This window comes from Prionailurus viverrinus, chromosome A3, assembly GCF_022837055.1.
Source record: "Prionailurus viverrinus isolate Anna chromosome A3, UM_Priviv_1.0, whole genome shotgun sequence".
Classification (NCBI taxonomy): Eukaryota; Metazoa; Chordata; class Mammalia; order Carnivora; family Felidae; genus Prionailurus; species Prionailurus viverrinus.
Window position 1 is genome coordinate 88,516,010 of NC_062563.1, and position 21,551 is coordinate 88,537,560.

General features: G+C 36.5%; 1 protein-coding gene across 10 annotated transcripts in view; it reads left to right on the top strand.

Moving 5' to 3' along the window:
* The window catches only part of ZNF638 (zinc finger protein 638), a 138,066-nt gene that overhangs the window by 91,572 nt on the left and 24,943 nt on the right, over window positions 1-21,551 (top strand). For 9 of the 10 annotated variants that reach the window (XM_047851996.1, XM_047851994.1, XM_047851988.1 and 6 more), the window contains 7 exons: window positions 11,039-11,089; window positions 13,802-13,873; window positions 15,308-15,394; window positions 15,652-15,720; window positions 16,105-16,145; window positions 18,504-18,635; window positions 20,898-21,026. In XM_047851996.1, the coding sequence (XP_047707952.1) occupies window positions 11,039-11,089; window positions 13,802-13,873; window positions 15,308-15,394; window positions 15,652-15,720; window positions 16,105-16,145; window positions 18,504-18,635; window positions 20,898-21,026 (581 nt within the window). The remainder of the gene's footprint in view (window positions 1-11,038; window positions 11,090-13,801; window positions 13,874-15,307; window positions 15,395-15,651; window positions 15,721-16,104; window positions 16,146-18,503; window positions 18,636-20,897; window positions 21,027-21,551) is intronic. The other variant, XM_047851989.1, reaches the window with a different exon arrangement.

Here is a 21,551-nt window from a genome sequence, read left to right on the forward strand (position 1 = left end):
TTATTGTGCTTTAGTGAAAGGGATCCATATTGGTCTCTGTATTAAGCTAGTGGTTAATATTTAGTACATAAAGATTCAGTGAGGTAATGTATGTAAAATACCTACCATAGTACCTCCTTCCATCTCCTACCAATAAGACAAAATATAAAAATATGTTAAGATTGCTTGATTGGTCTCCTTTGATTTTGAAAGTTTGCTGAGAGTGCAAAAGTAAACAAAACAGACCAAACAAATTGATGTCACTACACTTCTGTGTTGAAGTTGTTTCTTTGTACTCAGGAAAACATTGCAGATATTTATTATGTATCTAGCTAAGTGAATTTTGCATATAGTTTCAATAAACTGCATTTTCTCAGTCTGTTTAGGTTTGGAAAGAAGTTATTGCCGAAACACTCTTGACTTTAGTAAGAATAGATAGCTTGATAGTGAAGGATGAGTCAGAAAAACTAAAATAAATAGACATAAAATATATTTAGAAAGTTAAATTCTTTTGTGTGTTATCTCTTAGAAAAGCCAGTGTACAGTGTATTCTGGATTTCTATTCAGAAATTCATATGTAATATGTATGGGGAAGGAGGGATAGAGAGGTGCAGAAGATTACTTCAATTAGGGAGATGATAAAACAAAAGTAACAATTGGGGAATCACTTTGTCATAGAAAGCCTTGAAAAGTCATTTTGGGAAGTTTTTAAGTTTGACCCTGTTAATAGCATTTCTCAGAATATGGTGTGTTAGAGACTAAGTCCTGGAAGATACTTTGGATCGAGTTTGTATTATAGCTTTTTCTTTTGTTTTTCCCCCTTTAAAAAAAATTCATAGACTACGTTCCCATTATTAAATCCTGCAGGGCAGGAAAGAAACCTGTTTAGCTTTGTTTAACCCACTGTTGATGAAGCTTGGCTAAGGTACTCCCCGTTTTTTCTGTGTAAGACCTAGTAATAATTAGTATAGACTCTGGGAAATTGCCATAGAGAATAAACCACTAGATTGTTACATAGATTGGATAAATGGAAAGATTGAAAAATCCTGTTGAGAAAACACAGTTGGGATTCCCTTTAAGGTAATAGGGACTGGATGTAATAATGTTAATTAAAATGGTGTGGGGTGATAAAATCTGAATTTTTATTATATAGAATTTTTTAGTGGATAAAATTTAAAATTAAAATAATTTAAAATGTTCAAGGTTTTAGGCTAGGTGGTTTTTACCAGAAGATGTGGCAATATTGATTATAATAGGAAAATTTAGATGCAGTGGTCTCTTTGAATTTGAGGAAAACCATGAACTCACATTTCAACGTTGATAAATTTCATCTGTCAAAGACTATCGGACATATTGTCTAGGTCAGCCAGTCACATGGTGTTAAAAGTGGGACACCTGAGAAATTATTTGTCAAGATTGAGGTCTAAATTTTAGGAGTGGTCCTAACACATAAAAGCAATGAGTAGAGGGAGAAGTGCTTCAAACCAAGTATTTCCTCCCTTCTAATATAACTATGGAAAGACAGGAGCCTGTAAATAGGACTGAGAAAATGTCAGGTGAGAAAGGTGAGGGTGTATGGTACCTTTTTTTGAGATCAGCAATGTCAGATTGGACAGTGACAAGTTAATAATGGGAGTTTTAAAGAGAACTTTGATTACAAGCACAAATCAGGATGAAGAGAAGTCAGGAAGCAAAAGTGTAATTTGATCAGAATGATAAACTTCAGAACTGTTACCCATCACTAATTAAAAAGAAGTAAGAATACTGAGCACCTACTGTATGCTTATAATAGGAGGCACTTTTTAAAGTGTTAGGATATGTCAGTGAACCAAATAGGCAAGATCTCTATTTCCAAGTAGCTCACATATTAGTTGAAGTGACAGATAATAAATACTAAATAACGTGCTTTATAAAGTGAGAAGAGCTGTGATAGGTGATCCAGGGTTAGTTTGATTTGGAGTTAGAATTTACTGTTTAGAATTTGGTAATTATTTGTTAATTAGAAGAATCTTCCAAGGGGCATAATCTGTGCCAGAAGACAGAAAACAAGAAAAAGAAACTTACCATTGGTTATGATAATTAATACCAGGCAATTTATGTTATGTCACTTAATCTTTCAAATCACCCTTCTCATTTTATACATGAGAAAACAGATTAAGAGAGTAAATAATTTAAGTTTAAATGACTTATTCAGGGTTACATGGAAGAGTTAGGATTCAGATCTAAAACTGTATGATTTCAAAGTTTCTCACCTATATTAAACTGCCTCTCTGAGAATAAAAACTTGTTTTTCATTTCCTTTGATTGCTCTTTTATCGTCCCTTAATTGTTTCCCTAAATGTCTGTTCCTCTTATGTCATACCTGTCTTCCTGGTTTTTTTTCCTTCTCATGTAGGTTTAAGGACCAGTGACATTTTGCATATGTACAGAAACCTCTCTATCCCCTTAAGTTTACTCCTCTCATTTTCTTGTGTCATCTAACAGTCACCACTAATCCTCCAGTGTGGAAACTGTTAGTAATCCTATCCCTGTCCTTTTTTCTTCTACCCAACCCTGTTCAAACTTAAATACCATTCTTCCTCTTTTCATCCAATCCGTGGCTGATTCAAACTAGTTCTCTCGCAAATCTACCTCAAACTATGTCTTTCACTATTGCTGCATCACACCTGTAACTGTTTTAATTGCTTCACATTTGAATTTTGAAGGTAGCCTCCTGACTGGTATTTATATTCCACTCTCTACTTCATTATTCACACTGATGCCCAGAAGTCTCTTGAAGGCAGATCTGATCATTCCACTTCTAGTGACCCACGGGGGAAAGCCCAAATTCTTCAGCGTTGAATAAATGACCCTTTACGCTTGTCCCAGATTACTTTTTCAGTGTCTTGTCACCTGTATGCTGTCCATTTGTTTGGAATTGTCTGAATTCCACTTTACTTACTAAGCACTTGTTATATACCTGCTTAAGTAGGTGCCAGGCCTTGTGCAAGGTACTAAAGATAGAAAGTTAATTATGACTCCTTTTTTAGGGTGGAGGTGGAGGAAATTCCAATTTATTTTTTAAGGCCCATCTCAGATATAACTTCTTTGTGATACCTTCTCTGACTCACCTAGGCAGTTAGAAGCTCCCAATTCCCTTCTAGTAATACTGGATACATTGAGTGACGTGGTATTGGTAGTTTGTTAAGTCTATCTCTTTTACTTGGCTGAGTAAGGGAATATTTGTAGGAGGAAGAATACAGGGACACTGAAATTGAGTTTATATTGTTGCGGCTGAACCCGTGGGAAAACATAGCCATAATTTTCTAGTTTGTCATCCTTGATTTAATGATGTTTTTTGTGTAAGATTTTATTGGTTTAGTTGTTTGTTTGTTTTTAGTAAATGTATCTTATTCTTTATGCTTTTCAATTCCTAGATGAAAATGACTTTTCTTTTAGGAAATAAAACATGAACAAATGAAAAAAAGAGAAAAACCAAAAAACAAACTCTTAACTATAGAGAATAAGCAGATGGTTACCAGAGGAGAGGTGTATGGGGGGAGGGGTGAAATAGGTGAAAAGGATTAAGAGTACACTTATCTTGGTGAACAGTGAATAATATATGGAACTCCTTTTTTTTCCTAAGCCTGTTTTCTTCTTTTTTAATGTTTATTTTTGAGAGAGAGAGAGAGACAGACAGACAGACAGAGCACAAGTGGGGAGGGGCAGAGAGAGAGGGTCATAGAATCCGAAGCAGGCTCTAGGCCCTGAGCTGTGAATACAGCCCCACACGGGGCTTGAACCCACGAATCATGAGATCATGATCTGAGCTGAAGTCAGACGCCTAACCAACTGAGCCACCCAGGCGTGAATATTATATGGAACTTCTATATTGTATTCCTGAAACTAATACAACACTTGATGTTAACTACACTGGAATTAAAATTAAAAAAAAAAAAAAAAAGGGGGAGTGACTTTCAATCCTTTATTTCCCCAATAAAAGCACTCGATTCAAATAGTTCCCAGATCGGAGTTCCACAAACCTTTAAGGGAGCAGTAAATCTAGTTTGATTTCAGCTATCCTGTGGCATTCAGAGGAAAGGAAAACTATCTTTAAAACTGGAGACGGAGAGAAGGGAAACAAGAAAAAGCAGGCTAATATGGACATCAGTGCTGACAGAGACACTATATGCCTATCAGAAGGGTTAGACAAAATCGTAACACCAAATGCTATTAAGGATGTAGAGAAAGTTGTAAGTTGCTATTGGGAATTTAAAATGGTACAGAAAAGAGTATTGCAGTTTTTTTTAAGTTAATGAATTTAAGTAATCTCTGTACTCAACATAGGGATTGTACTCATGACCCCAAGATCAAGAGCAGCACTCCCTGCTGACTGAACCAGTTAGGTGCCCAAGTATTGCAGGTTCTTAACAAAACTAAGCATATGCTTACGATAGCACCCAGTGGTTATGCTCTTTGGGCATTTATACCACATGGATGAATTATATTTATAAAAGACCTCTTCACACAAAACCCTGTGCGTGAATATTTTTAGCATCTTTAAAAAAATTTTTTTTTAATGTTTATTTATTTTTGAGAGAGAGTGAGAGAGCATGAGCAGGGGAGGGGCAACGAGAGAGGGAGACACAGAATCCAAAGTAGGGTCCAGGCTCCAAGCTGTCAGCACAGAGCCAGATGCAGGGCTGAAACTCATAAACTGCGTTTAATTAACATACAGTGCAATATTGGTTTTAGGAGTAGAATTCAGTGATTTATCACTTACCATACAACACCCAGTACTTCTCACAACAGGTGCCCTCCTTAGTATCCATCACCCTTCTAGCCCATCTACCCACCATGCTCCATCACCCCTTAATTTGCTCTCTAGCATTTAGAGTCTCTTGTGGCTTGTTTCCCTCTCTTCTCTTTTTGACCCCCTTCCCATATGTTCATCTGTTTTGATTCTTAAATTCCACATATGAATGAAATTATATGTTGTTTGTCTTTCTCTGATTCTAGCTCCATCCAGGTCATTGCAAATGGCAAGATTTCATTCTTTTTGATGGCTGAGTATTATTCCAGTGTGTGTGTACATACGTGTACACACACACGACACATCTTTATCTTTTCATCAGTGGATGGACATTTGTGCTCTCTTCATAGTTTGGGTATTGTTGATAATGCTGCTATAAATGTTGGGGTGCATGTGCTCCTTTGAATCTGTATTTTTGTATCCTTTGGGTAAATACCTAATAGTAAAATTGCTGGGTCATAGGATAGTTCTATTTTAGTTTCTTGAGGAACCTCCATACTGTTCTCCAGAGTGGCTGCACCAGTTTGCATTCCCACCAACTGTGTAAAAGGGTTCCCCTTTCTCCACATCTTTGCCAACATTTGTTTCTTGTGTTGTTACTTTTAGCCATTCTGACAGGTGTGAGGTGGTATCTCATTGTTAGGTTTTCATTTGTGTTTTTGCTGGTGATGAGTGGTGTTGAGCATCTTTTCATGTGTCTATTAGCCATCTGGATGTCTTCTCTGGGAAAGTGTCTATTCTAATGTCTTCTGCCCATTTCTTAACTGTGTATTGCTTTTTGAGTGTCGAGTTTATAAGTTCTTTATAGATTTTGGATACTAACCCTTTATCAGATAGGTCATTTGTAAATATCTTCTCCCATTCCGTAGGCTGCCTTTTAGTTTTGATTGTTTCCTTCCCTGTGCAGAAGCCTTTTATCTTGATGAAGTCCCAGTAGTTCATGTTTGCTTTTGTTTCCCTTGCCTTCGGCAATATGACTCGTAAGAATTTGCTCTGGCCAAGTTCAAAGAGGTTGCTACCTGTTTTCTCCTCTAGGATTTTGATGGTTCTCTGTCTCACAGGTCTTTCATCCATTTTGAATTTATTTTTGTGTATGGTATAAGAAAGTGGTCCAGTTTCATTCCTCTGCACGTTGCTGTCCATTTTTTCCAACACCATTTGTTGAAGAGACTGGATTTTGTTTTGTTTTGTTTTTAATTGTTTAATGTTTATTTTTTTGAGAGAGATGAAAGAGAGACAGACTGTGAGCAGGGGAGGGGCAGAGAGAGAGGGAGACACAGAATCTGAAGCAGGCTCCAGGCTCTGAGCTGTCAGTACAGAACCTGATGTGGAGCTTGAACTCAAGAACCGTGAGATCAAGAGCTGAGCCTAAGTCAGACGTTTAACTGACTGAGCCACCCAGGTGCCCCTGAGACTTTTTTTTCCCACTGGATATTCTTCCCGGCTTTGTCAAAAATGAGTTGACCATATAGTTGTGGGTCCATTTCTGGGTTTTCTATTCTGTTACATTGATCTGTGTTTGTTTTTGTGCAAGTACCATACTGTCTTGATGATTACGGTTTTATAATATAGCTTGAAATCTGGAATCATGATGCTTCCAGTTTTGTTTCTCTTTTGCAGAATTGCTTTGGCTATTTGGGGTCTTTTGTGGTTCCATACAAATTTTAGGATTGTTTGTTCTAGCTCTGCAAAAAATACTGGTGGTATTGTATAGGGATTGCAATAAATGTGTAGATTGCTTTGGGTAGTATAGACATTTTAACAATGTTTGTTCTTCCAGTCCATGAGCATGCATGGAATGCTTTTCCATTTCTTTGTGTCCCCTTCAGTTTCTCTCATAAGTATTCTATAGTTTTCAAAGTATAGATCTTTTACCTCTTTAGTTAGGTTTATTACTAAGTATCTTGCTATTTTTGGTACAGTTGCAAATGGGGTTGATTCCTTGATTTCCTTTCCTGTTGCTTCGTTATTGGTGTATAGAAACACAACAGATTTCTGCACATTGATTTTGTATCTTGCAACTTTGCTGAGTTCATGTATTATTTCTAGCAATTTTTGGTGGAGTCTTTCAGGTTTTCTAGAGTATCATGTCAGCTGCAAATAGTGAAAGTTTGACTTCTTCCTTGTGGGTTTGGATGCCTTTTATTTCTTTTGGTTGTCTTGATTGCTGAGGCTAAAACTTCCAGTACTATGTTAAATAGCAGTGGTGAGCATGGACATCCTTGTCTTGTTCCTGACTGTAGGGGAAAGTTTCTCAGTTTTTCCCCATTGAGGATGACATTACTTGTGGATCTTTGTATATGGCCTTTATGATGTTGAGGTATGTTTCATCTATCCCTACTTTGTTGAGGGTTTTAGTCAAGAATGGAGGCTGAATTTTGTCAGAAGCATCTTTATTTGTAATAGCCCAAAACTGGAAATAAGTCAAAAGTCCTTCAGTGGGTGAATGGTTAAATTGTGAGGTATCTGTAGCATGGAATACTACTCAGCAATAAAAAGGAACAAACTATTGATACGTGCAGCACTCGGATGGATTGCAGGGGAATTACACTGAATGATGAAAAAAATGGGTCTCATAGAGAATAGATTTGTGGTTGTCAGATTGGGGAGTGAGGCAGGTGGCTATTTCTATAAGTGGGTGGTAAGAAAGATCCTTGTGATGGAGCTTTCTGTATCTTAACTCATGGTCACAGTAATCTACATGTATATGACAGAATTTCATAGCACTAAATACATGTGTAGAACTGGGAAAATGTTGGTAATTGTATTAATGTCCATTTACTGTTTGTGATATAGCATATAGTTATGCCAGATATTACCATCAGGGGAAACTGGGTGAAGGGTGTATGGGATCTTTCTGTATTATTTCTTACAACTGCTTATGAATTTACAGTTGTCTTCAAATAAAAAGTTAAATGTTTTTTTTAATTTCTTTTTTTAATGTTTTATTTATTTTTGAGAGAGAGAGAGAGAGAGAGAGAGAGGGAGAGAGTTCAAGCAGGGGAGGGGCAGAGAAATGGAGACACAGAATCTGAAGCAGGCTCCAGGCCCTAGGCTGTCAGCACAGAGCCCAACGTGGGGCTCAAACCCACAAACCATGAAATCATGGCCTGAGCCAAAGTCAGATGCTTAACCGACTGAGCCACCCAGGCGCCCCTCAAAATTAAATGTTTTTAAATGCTGTGATAAAGCTATCATAATAAATTAAAACTACAGAACAATTTCATTTAAGAGTATTGATGTAAAATTTTAAATAAAATTTTAGCATATAGAGGCTGTGAGCACATTAAGTGAATAATATGCTATGCCCAAGAAGGTACTGCATCAGAAATTTAAAAGTGTTTCAAAATTAAGAGATCTGTTAAAATAGCTCACCAAATTAAATAGAGAAAGATAAATGCTGAGATCGATATTGGTAGAATTCAACATCCACTCCTAAGCATCAAAAAACAAAAAAATTTTGGGGCACCTGGGTGGCTCAGTTGGTTAAGCATCCGACTTGGGCTCAGGTCACGATCTCACTGTCCGTGAGTTCGAGCCCCGCGTCGGGCTCTGTGCTGACTGCTCAGAACATGGAGCCTGTTTCAGATTCTGTGTCTCCCTCTCTCTGACCCTCCCCCATTCATGCTCTGTCTCTCCCTGTCTCAAAAATAAATAAAACGTTTAAAAAAAACAAAAACAAAAACAAAAAAATTCTTAAAGTAGGCAACTGCTTTCTTAATATGATAGTGTTTTGTGTGTATATACTTTTGCTCATATTCATATGAACATACACATACATCAAGTCAAAAGGCAGCATATGTTTAATAGTGAGGCTAGTAGAAATGTCTCCATTAAGGGAACAAAGGAAGGGATACTCATCATCAGTTCTATCAGTTAACATAAATATTGTTTTAACCCTAATAGTCACTAGCCAGTGCAGAGTCAAGAGGCGTAAAAATTTGAGAGTATGTTACAACATTATTATTTGCAAATATGCACGTATTATGGAAAACCTAAGAGAGTCTACTGAAATGCTGTTAAATCTAAAAAGCAAAAAATAAAAAGGGGGCATCTGGGTGGCTCAGTTAGTGAAGTGTCCAACTCTTGATTTTGGCTCTAGTCATGATCTCCTGGTTCTCAAGATCGAGCCTGATGTCGGGCTGTGAGCTGAGCATGGAGTTGGCTTGGGATTCTCTCCCTCTCTTTCTGCCTCTCCTCTGCTCATGCTCTGTCTCTCACTAATTAGCCACCTTATTAATATAAGGTTTCAATTGTTTTATTATGTAGAAAGAATAACCACTTACATGTAATCTAATAAAACGTTCCATTTACAATAATAAAAAGTACAAAAGATACGAAAGGAAAATTTTAAAATACTACTGAATGGCATAAAATAATGATTAAGTGAGAAAACCGTTTATTCTTTGATAGAAAGCCTTTCAGCATTATAATGTGCCTGTTTTCTTATATTAGAACATAAATGTTATGGGGCGCCTGGATGGCTCAGTCTGTTGAGTGTCCTACTTTTGATTTCTGCTCAGGTCATGATTCCATGATTCGTGGGTTTGAGCCCTACATTGGACTCTACGCTGACAGTGTGGAGCCTGCTTGAGATTCTCTGTCTCCCTGGCCCTCCCCCACTTGTGCTCTCTCCCCCTCTCAAAACAAATAAACCTAAAAGAAAATAAACGAACCCAGTAAAAACGCCAGTAAGATTTTTTTAAATTCAAGTATAGGTGTCACACAACCATTAAGATTTTTATTTTCTTTTAAAGTTTACTATGTTGTTGGCGGGGGAGAGGGGAGGGGAGAGAGAATACCAAGCAGGCTCTGTGCTCTCTGTGCTCTCTGTGCTCTCAGTGCTCCCAGCCTGATGCTGGTCTTGATCTCACAAACTGTGAGATCACGACCTGAGCCGAAATTGAGTTGGATGCTTAACTGAGTGATCCAGGTGCGCCCAGCCATTAAGATTTTTAAACCTGATGAACTAATTGTTTATATATAAATAATACAGAGTGGACGAGAACATTCTGCAAAGGAAGAGTGATTAGGACAGACTAGCACTAATGTATTAATATATATTACAAAGGAAAGAAAAACTAAAAAGAAAATCATTGTTAAAAGTTACAGATAAAATACCTTACAAAGGTAAAGTTTCAAAATAGTTTCATGTAGTTGCACAAATAGACAAAAGGTCAGTAGTACAGAAAGAATCTAGAAATAGTCCCCAGATCAGATGGAGCATCAGTAAATCATTATGATAATATTTTTAATTAGCAAGGAATTATTCATTAGTTATTCATTAAGTTAACTAGCCACTTTGTAAAAGTAAAGTACTTTAATGGAAAATATAGATGGATCAAAGATTTAGTGTGATACATAAGGTGGTAATTAAAATATTGAAAGAAAATGTGGAGTTTTTTTGTTTTTTTTTTAATTTCAGAGTGAGGACTTCCTTCCCTATCAGGAAAACATTTGATTACATAAAAAGTATTTTTACCTAAGTATTTTGCATAACTTTTAAAAAATTGTTACCTGTATGATACAGATGAATTTTCTTCTTCTTTTTTTTAATGTTTATTTATTCATTTTTGAGAGAGAGAGAGCATGTGCTTGCGAGTATGAGCAGGAGAGGGGCAGAGAGAGCGGGAGACAGATGATCTGAAGCAGGTTCCGTGCTGACAGCAGAGACCCTGATGTCAGGGCCCAAACTCCTGAACCATGAGATTATGACCTGAGCTGAAGTCTGATGCTTAACCGATTGAGCCACCCAGGCGCCCCCAGATGAATTTTCTTAATATATAAAGATCTCTTAACAAATAATGAGAAAAACCTCAACAACCCAAAAGATAAGTTGGCGAATATTATGAATAGCAGATCACAGAGAAAAATATAGTGTTGAATTCAACATGTGAAAATTAACACAACTTGACTCCTATTTAAAAAAATAAAAATTAAACCATACCTGTTTCCATTTCAGTTTTGAGTGATTAATAAATTATCTACTATGTGTGGTAATGGAAGCTCCACTGTCATGGGCTATTGATGGGAATATCAGTTGGTACAGACTTCATGCAGGGCAATTTAATATAGTTAAAATTGAAATCTTTGCCTTTTTTCTCATCACCTCCATATCTCACAATTTATCTATATAGTTCCACAAGTATACAAAGATGAGTATAAGGATGTTTCTTACAGTGTTTTTTCAGTCATTGCCAGGTTAGGTCTTTCCTAAATCTATGTGATATTATTTGTAATGTGTCTTTGATATATTTTTCTTACTAGCCAAAACTGGACAAGTTAAGACATCTGGAACCAAAGTAAATAAATCTTCAGGTATGTTTTTTACTAGAATTCTAGACATATTAGTTAACTTTAAATTACTTATCTTGGATTTCATATGACATAATATTTGCTGGGTGTATACTCATTTTTTTAAATTTATAGTCACCTAGAAATTCTGAGAAAGAGATTTAGTAGATATGCTCCTTCTTTGTAGTAATTAGTAAAATAAGATAATTGGGAAACTTTCTCATGATGAATATTAGAGATAATTCCCCTCTTTTTTATTGAAGTCTTCTCTCTGGTTTACTTTCTTTTGTAAAATAACTCTGATAACAGCAAATTATGTTTTCAGTTTTTATGGACTATAGTGGGTTTTAATTATTTTTTTCTCTTCTATAATTATCCTCTCTAGTTCTCCTTTCTATTAAATGTTGGTTAGTTTAGGGTCATCTTTTTAAATGGATAGAGATCAGTGTATTAAATTATCTTCTCTGTAATGGTAGAAAGGAAGCAGGTTGTAGTTGGGAAATACCATTGTTAGTGGCAGAGCCAGAATTTTCATAGAATAGTTTCTTCAAAGCAATAATCTGAGTGGGTCAGGAAGCTGGAAGTCTTGTTTTGAGGATGCATTTATTTACTCAACAGTTCGATATTGCTTTGAGAGTGAGTTTATGGGAGTTTTGGTGGAGACTTGGGGGGAATGGGTGTTAAAGCTGCTTAGCCACTCCTTAACTGTTGGAAATTAATTCTACATTTTTTCTCCCTTAAGTTCTGATAACCCAGCCAGAAGTAATAAGTGGATTGACCTGTTATAATATAGGGATAGTGAAAGAAATACGTAAGGGCTCTTTGGGGCTCAGTGTGTCAGAATTTGAGATTGACTAAGAAATGACTAGTTAGGTGATACTTTATAAGTATTGGTATTAATCTTTTTGAGCAATGGTTAGGGTCTGTATTTGGATATAAAGGGTGAATTTGTAAACTATTTCAGTTGATTTTTGTGCATATCTATAATTGTTTTATTTGTATGGTAACTTCTCAAAAGCACGATCATGTTCTCACAAGGGTTCTGTAAAGTAATCATGGCATTTGCCACCCTTGTTTATAAATGGGCAGATGTGCACAGAAATTGATTCATGCCCTAAGACTTAACAGTTTTTTTAAGTTCATTTATTTATTTGGCGGGGGTCAGAGAGAGAGGGAGGGAGGGAGGGAGAGAGAGAGAGAGAGAGAGAGAGAGAGAGAGAAAGAGAGAGAAAGAATCCTAAGCAGGCTCCACACGAGCAGCTGGAGCCTGCCACCGGCCTGAAACTCATGAAACACAAGATCATGACCTGAGCCAAAACGAAGAGTCGGACACTTATCCTGCTGAGCCACCCAGGCCCCCTAAGACTTCACAATTTAATTTGGAAGTCAACTTGATCTACTGACTTTTTTTGTTTTGTTTTGTTTATTTTTGACAGAGAGAGCATGAGCAGGGGGGCGCAGAGAGAGAGGGAGACACAGAATCTGAAGCAGTGTCTAGGCTCTGAGCTGTCAGCACAGAGCCCGACCTGCAGCTCGAACTCACAGACCACGAGACATGACCTGAGCTGAAGTCGGATGCTCAACCGACTGAGCCACCCAGGCGCCCCATGACTTTTTTTTTTTTCTAACGTTTATTTATTTTTGATAGAGACAGAACGTGAGCAGGGGAGGGACAGAGAGCGAGGGAGACAGAATCCAAAGCAGGGTCCAGGCTCTGAGCTATCAGCACAGAGCCTGATACAGGGCTCGACTCATGAACTGTGAGATCATGACCTGAGCTGAAGTCAGATGCTTAACTAAGTGAACCATCCAGATGCCCCTTAATCTACTGACTTCTGATTCTGGGCTTTTTCCTCATAATGCAACCTTGGTAGTTAATGGATCCTAGTTTTCAGAGCTAAACCTCCTGTTGCTCTCTGAATGGAAAGGGATTTGTTCTCCGGTGATCTTTTCAGTGCCGCTTTGATGATCACAGTCTTTACACATCATCCTTGAAGAAAAGCAACAGTAATGTGTATGTATAAAAGGTCAGAATAATTTAAATAGTCCTGTTCACATAGAGCGCACTAGGTATGAGTCATAGCAATCTTACTGTAGCCTAGCCATGATTGTAGGTATTCTTCAATGCTTTTCAATCAACTGGAATCCAAGTAAGCTTGAGCTGGGAGACCCTAACTATAACTGCTTGTGGAACCATTAAAAGCATTATGGGATTTTTTTTTTTTTAATATTTATTTTGTGAGAGAGAGTGGGTGCAAGGTTGGGGAGAGGGGAAGAGGCAGAGGGATAGAGAGAGAGAGAGAATGAATGAATTCCAAACAGACTTCCTGCTGTCAGAACAGACCCTGATGTGGGACTCTATCCCATGAACCTTGAGATTATGACCTAAGCTGAAACCAAGAGTCAGACACTTAACCAGCTGAGCTACGCAGGCACTTGGGATTGTTTCTGTATCCTTGGCAGTTAGTTGATCCACACGTTGAGAGATTTATTTAACTTGCCTGAATGCTATTTTTAAGTACCTCACTGGAGAGATGAATTCTAATTTTATTGATTTTTTTTTTTCTCCTGAAGGAATTAATCATCCTTGCTAGATTTAGAAAATGACCTGTGCCCCAAAGATGATACCATTATGTGTTTGGGATAAAATGTTCTGTCACTCATATTCTTTATGAAGTTCTTTGGGGATCGTTGATACCAATTAAATCAATTTTGACTATAACTTTTGTTATTTAGGGAAATCAGCTGGTTCTGTAAAATCTGTGGTAACAGTAGCTGCTAAAGGTAATAAAGCTTCAGTCAAAACAGGTAAGACTATTGGGAAGGAGAGGTTTTATTAAGTTCTTCTTGCCTTAGAGAATATAACAAACATAATATCAAAAGCAAGCTTTATACTCCTATAATTTGTAGTATCTAATAACATCTTGAAAAGTTTAGTAGATACTTATTTAATATTTAAAACCTGACATGTAATGGGACTTTGAGTTTTTGGTATATTGATCCTTGGCAGTGTGTGCCATTGCAGATACATTTTTGTGTAAGAAACTTTTTTTTTTAAGTTTATTTGTCTATTTTGAGAGCGAGAGAGAGAGAGCGTGTGTGCAGACAGGAGGGGAAGAGAGAGGGGGATAGAGGGAATCCCAAGCAGTCTCTGCACCATCAGCACAGAGCCCAATGCAGGGCTTGAACCCACGCCTGATGCTCAACCGATTGAACCACCCAGGTGCCGCTGTATTGGAAGCATTTTTTTTTTAATTTTTTTTTTTTTTAACGTTTATTTATTTTTGAGACAGAGAGAGACACAGCATGAACGGGGGAGGGGCAGAGAGAGAGGGAGACACAGAATCGAAAGCAGGCTCCAGGCTCTGAGCCATCAGCCCAGAGCCTGACGCGGGGCTCGAACTCGCGGACCGCGAGATCGTGACCTGAGCTGAAGTCGGACACTCAACCGACTGAGCCACCCAGGCGCCCCTATTGGAAGCATTTTTAACAGCTCTGTGATTACAGGTTGCTCTGTCACTTCCCCCTACAAATTGTTTAATCTTTATTTTCTCAGATTTTAGAGCTGTCACTTCATATTACCTTCCCTACCTTATATATTTTTCTATTTGTTACTCCAGAAAAGATTTTTCTTACCCTGTAAAAAGAATGTGTTTCCTCCATAAAGAAAGGAATGTAACATGTTGAAACTAATATGACCTGTTTATTAATATATAGAATTATTTTATTTTATTTTAAAAAAGTGTTTTTTTATTTATTTTTGAGACAGAGAGACAGTGTGAGTGGGCAAGGGGGGAGAGGGAGACACAGAATCCAAAGCAGGCTTCAGGCTCTGAGCTGTCAGCACAGAGAGATGTGGGGTCTCAAACTCATGAACTGCGAGATCATGTCCTGAGCTGAAGTTGGGCACTTAACCGACTAAACTACCCAGGCACCCCATATAGACTAATGTTAAAGAACCTTTGTACAAATTACGAAATACGATTTTTTTATGTGTGATCATGGTGTGCTTCTACCACTGGGGGGATAAATCTGTGGCTCATTACTGATCATCAGTAAGAACTGTATCATTTTAAATTTGCTTTTAATCTTACTGGTAAACAGATATAAGTGGGAATAATAAATACATGGAAAAGAACTGCTTTTATAATGTTGGACTAAATTACTTCTACGTGTTAGTATGAAACATGCTAAGTGATTGAACAGGTCCCTAGAATAATAGTTCACTTCTACTTTTAAAAGCAAAATCTAGTGGAAAGAAGTCTCTAGAAGTCAAAAAGGCTGGCATTGTCAAAAACAAAGACACCAACAAACCTGTCATCGTACCAGGTAAGCTTGAAATGCTTTCTTTTAGTGCTTTCTTTACATCTTCTAGGTGTATGTTTAGAGTGTATTTTGAAATTATTACTTTAAAATCTTGAAAGGGATTGTTTTGTTGTTTTTCAAAGAAAAACCTGTCTTAGCTCTGACCTAAATCAGGTCAGCCTAAGGAAACTTACGTGACAATTTAAGCTCCTGTTTAGATTCATTAGTTTAATTATATTAGTATGCTTTTCTAGACTATTAAAGCAGACTATTTCATGCAGAAAACTCTGAAATAAAGACCAGTGTGGAAGTCAAAGCCACTGAAAATAGTGCTAAAGAAACGGTTTCAGGTAGGTCAATAAAATTTTTATTTTGTTCTCTTATGTTTAAAGATGGAAGATTAAATTTGAAGAAAATAGGGTATTTAATTTTGTGTCAGATATAGTTAATATATTTTTTTAAATACGAGGTTCATACCTAAGTGAAATTTAAAATATTGTGATTCAGATCTACACCCTGTCTCTTGATTATTCTGAAGTTTTGCTCTTAGAGGGAATAAAATGAAACATATTAATTTAAAAACCATTGTTCATTCTATAGCTGCTTCCTTAAATTTTCTAGTATTTTGTCAGTTGTGTACACTTCCATGCAGTTACTATTTAATCCAATGTGGAAAAAGTGAGAGCTTGATAATATATATCTGCATGAATTCTTACTTTATTTTGTATCTTAAGAAGCTGCTGTGGAGGCCACAGAAAATGAACAAGTCAACAAGGTCAGTTTTTATATTTTACTTATTATTTAAAAGCTTAGGAAATTTTGACACAATATGTTTTTCTTATTGTAAACCCAGTAAAAAATGTACAGGATTTGGCATGGTGAAAAATCTATCATTTGTGACTTTTTAGATAGGGTTTGAGTTGCAAAATAAGTCATAAAAATTTAGGTGCAGGTTATTAATAAAGGTACATGTTTTTGAGGTTTACCTTTCACTGAGAAAAAAAAGTTAGGCCAAAATGGGCTTTTGAGTAGAAAAACCAGTGGTGTAATTAGAACCAGTAGAATTTTTTGAAGTCTGTTTTTCTAGAAGCAAATAGGAGATAAGTTAATGTTTAGAATACCAGTTCTGTGTGTTTTCAGAATAGCGAGTGGAATTTGAGATTTTATTTGAGGGCATAAAGTTTGCTTTATTGTTTTCCTGTGGTTAACATTTGTCATTATGAATGTATTAAAATCCTGTTAATGTAGATTTTACTGGTTAAGGTCTTGAGATCATTCAGATGCTAAGCATTAAGTTTATTTTTGACTGGTAGATTCATTCTTCAAGTAGTAACTAAGTAGTATGTATCTTACTGTTGTTTCAGGAAGGTTTTTTTTTGTTTTTTTTTTCTTTTCTTTTTTTGAGAGGGAACACAAGGTGGGGAGAGGGGCAGAGAGAGAAAGCATCCTAGGCAGAGCTGGACACAGGGCCCAATCCCACTACCCTGGGAAATCAAGAGTCAAGATGGTCAACCAACTGAGCCACACAGGCACCCATGTTTCAGGAAGGATATTTTAAAGCACAAATAGATTGACTTAAAGACTTCAAAAGGAACATTTATGAACACAATTGATGTGCTAGTTAAAAATCATTCTCAACTTACTTATAAAAAGTATAACTTCCTGACACCCCTCCTCCTTTTATTTTTCAAAAGAAAAGTTACAGATTGTCCAATTTACTATAGTATACCTTTGGGGATTTTCTCAACATTCACTAAAGGAAAAATTGGCATTGATGAGAGTCATTTGAAGAATAAAATAGATCCGAGAGAAGAGAAGGCAGAAATGAAAGTATTTATTTACTTTGTAATGGGAATTGGGCTATAGGGAAAGGTTCCTAAGAGACGAGGTAAGCTTTTTAATATTGCCTAAAAGATCATTTTATTTGGCGAGATAAAAGGATATGCTCTGACTTGGAGGTTGGAGATGTTAGCAAAACATGGCACAGGAATGGCAGAGCATGGAGGGTGTTGTCAGAGACAAACTGGTGTTTTAAAGTTGTATTTTTATTTTTGTTATTTTTTTTTAATGTTTATTTTTGAGAGAGAGAGTGTGAGCAGGGAGTGGCAGAGAGGGGGGAGGGCGGAGGATCCTAAGTGGGCTGTGCACTGAAGGCAACGAACCCAATGTGCGCTGTAACTGATGTGGGTTGGAACTCATGAACCCATGAGACCATGACCTGAGCCGAAGTCGGATGCTCAATCAACTGAGCCACCCAGGTGCCCCACTTGTATTTTTATTTTTTAATTATTTTTAGCTTTTTTTAAAGCTTTTGTTTACATATTTTTTAAAGTTTATTTTGAGAGAGAGTGTGTGTGAGCAGGGGTGGGGAAGGGAGAAAGAATCCCAAGCAGAGTTTGATACTCAGTGCGGAGCCCAATGTGGGGTGCAAACTCATGAACTCTGAGATCATGACCTCAGCCAAAACCAAGAGTCAGATGCTCAACCCACTGAGCCACTCAGGTGCCTCCCAAGATTTAATTTTTTTTAAATAGTTTTTTTTTTCTTTTTTAATGTTTTTATTTATTTTTGAGAGAAAGAGAGACAGAGCATGAGCAGGGGAGTGGCAAAGAGAGGGACACAGAATCTGAAGCAGGCTCCAGGCTCTGAGCTGTCGGCACAGAGTCCGTCACGGGGCTCGAACTCATGGACTGTGAGATCATGAGCTGAGCCGAAGTCGGACGCTTAACCAACTGAGCCACCCAGGCGCCCCCCCCCAAGATTTAATTTTTTTAAAGTAATCTCTATACCCAGTGGGGATCTTAACAACCCCAAGATCAAGAGTTGCATGCTCCACTGATTAAGCCAGCCAGGCTCCCCTTAAACTTGTATTTTTAAACAGTGGTTGAAAAAAAGAACTAAAGGCTTTGACTCGATGACACATGGTATGAATGAAATTATGCTATGTACTTAAAGAGAGGAAATTTGCATTTTGTTTTGTTTTTGAGGTTCGGACCAGACTTCTTAAGTGATAAGATTTAGTATTAAATGCAGTCAGTTTAAATACCATAACAAATGATCTGCAGCATAAACTTAAGTAAATATAGAAGCAGTTAAAGAAATTTGAATGTCAACTCTTAAATTTGTTTTGAAGGAAACAGAGGAAATGTGTGTGGTACTTATTTCTAATTTGCCTAATAAAGGATATTCTATAGAAGAAGTTTACAACCTAGTAAAACCATTTGGTGGTTTAAAGGATATTTTGATTTTATCATCTCATAAAAAGGTAAGCGTTGATAATAGCTGTTCATGTTGTCTGAAGCACATTTTGAAAATAAGCTCACAAAATGAAAAGAAAAGGGTTTAAAGGCAGCACCTCAAAATAATTATGCCATCTCAACCTAAGGGATTTTTAAAATATAAAACATATCCCGTATTTTAGTGTTATTGTAATCTGACGTAGTTTTTATGATGGGGAGGATGGCTTAATAAATGTGTCAAAATTTTGCCTAAAATTTTAGTCTAAATAAAATATTTTATCTTCGATATGTTAATGCAGTTTTATAATGACTTACAAACTTGCATAGCACTTTTTTACTAGTATTCCTGGTATTTTACCAATTGTACTCAAATGGGAAGTAACCATTCTCAGACAAAAATGTCATCAATACTTAGAATAACCTAGGTTATATTTGTGTTTCAAGTTTTCAGGAATTAGTACATACTACTTTTGTAATTTCAAAACAAAATGTATTGTTAATAACTTGTGGAATGTACTTTACAAGAGGTGAGATTTTAGGAAAGTTTAATGGAAACACCACTCAGGTGATCAGAAGTGGTGTTCTTACATTAGAAAGGAGTTTGTGATCACTAGAGATCTTTGGAAGGTTATATATGTTTGATGGTAGTTGGAGCCAGTTTGCTTAAGAAAACGGAAGAGGAGAGTGAATGCAAGTTACATGCAATTTCACATTATATTAAAAGTAGATTATTTGAATGTCTGCACACCTTTATAAATTACTGAAAACCAATGAATTCTGCACTTATAAACAGGTGAACTTTATAATGTATAAATTATATTTCAATAAAACTTTTTATTTAGAAAAAAGAATAAAAGGAAGGAGAGTTTTTTTGTTTTTTTTTTTTTGAGAGAGAGTATGTGTGAGCGAGGGAGGGGAAGAGGGACAGGTAGAGAATTTTAAGCAGTCTCCACGCCCAACACAGAGCCCAGTGTGGGACTCGATCTCACATCCGTGAGATCGTGATCTGAGCTGAAATCAAGAGTCGGATGCTTAACTGATTGAGCCACCCAGGCGTCCCAGGAATGATTTTTTAATAAAAGAATTTTTTAATGTGAGTACATTAAAATCAGGGGAAATTGTGGGAATCTGGAAATGAATAATTCAGATTCACACTTTGCATCATATACCAGAGTATGAGTAGATACTTTAAATATAAAATCAAATACAGAAAATCTAGACTTTTCTCTGCCCAATTTTGATTAGAGTTGACTAGAGTTATTAACTATTGGGAGATTTAATACTTTTCTAGATATTATGTAGAAAAATACCAGTTTCAGCCATATAAACATTTCAAACATTTGTGGTTTAAAATGAACATAAAGCAAGATGTAAATTAAAAACTAAAAATATTCTAATTATTGTAATAGGGAAACAAAGATTCATACCCACATTGTGCTGTAAAATATTAAAAGTTCAATAAATAAAATGGCAAATGACCCAAAGAGATAATTCTTTAAAAAAAGAATTATAGGGGCGCCTGGGTGGCTCAGTTGGTTAAGCGTCCGACTTTGGCTTAGGCCATGATCTCACAGTTCGTGAGTTCAAGCCCCGCGTGGGGCTCTGTGCTGACAGCTCAGAGCCTGGAGCCTGCTTCAGATTCTCTGTCTCCCTCTCTCTCTGCCCCTCCCCCACTCACGCTCTCTCTCTCTCTCAAGAATAAATAAACATTAAAAAAAAAAAAAGAATTACAGCTGTGAACAAATATATGGAAGATTTCTATCTCATTAACTCCAAGACATGTAGAAGAATGTTCAGCCTATTCATTTAGCCAGGGATGAAAATTAAAACCAAAATGTGTGAAACTACGAATTTCACAATTAGGAAAACTGCAAAATCAAAAATAACATGGTAATTTGGTTCTTTCAATTCTCATATTTCTCATATTTTACCAACCATTAAATTTATTTACTTAACAAATATTTATTAAATGTCTGCTATATGCCAGATACTACTCTAGGTACTAAGGATACAGTAATGAATAAGATAAATAAGATTTTCCTTAATGTCATTTACTAGAATGTCCACTCTTATTTCTCTCTTTACTATTGCCTTATAAATGCAGTCATCCATTCCTTATGGTTGTAATATTGTGAGTCTGTTGGCCTCGCTTTTGAGGAATGCCTTTTTTTTTCTTTAAAACATTTACTAAGTTATTCAATTTATTTGACTCTTAAGTATTAAATCTTTTCAAGAAAAAGTAACTTAAGAAATTTATTTTTTTGTTCTTGTAATTTCTATTTTAACAGGTATTTATGGAAGTAAATAGAAAATGTGCAGATTCTATGGTAAAATTTTATACCTGTTTTCCAATATCAATGGATGGAAATCAGCTCTCAATAAGTATGGTTCCTGAAAACATGAATATAAAAGATGAGGTAAATAATAGACTTCCCATCAGTTTTTCTACAAAATTATAAAATTTTTAAATTGGATTTATTGTAGTCTGTTAAGTGTTTCCTGGCTTGCTTCTTCAGGTTAATGTTTTTTTTTGAGCCATTGAGAAAGCTTCATTTTCCTTCATAATCTCCCATTCCATTGTTTGACAGTTACTTCCATATTAAGGGAATCCAACCCCTCATATATTTTAGAATCAAAAAAGAGTTGAAAACTATCTGTAGACAATATTCTTTTTTTTATGTTCGTTTATTTTGAGAGAGAGAGCACGTGTGAGCATGGGTGGGGTCAGGGCAGAGAGAGAGAGGGAGAGAGAATCCCAAGCAGGCTCCATGCTGTCAGTGAAGAGCCCGACTTAGGGCTTGATCTCAGGAGCCATGAGATCATGACCTGAGCTGAAATCAAGAACAGGATGCCCAACCAAGAGCCACCCAGATGCCTCGACAACTCTCTGTTCTCGTGTTACTGCTGTTATCAGCCCTCCAGACTAGAATCCCAGATGTTAT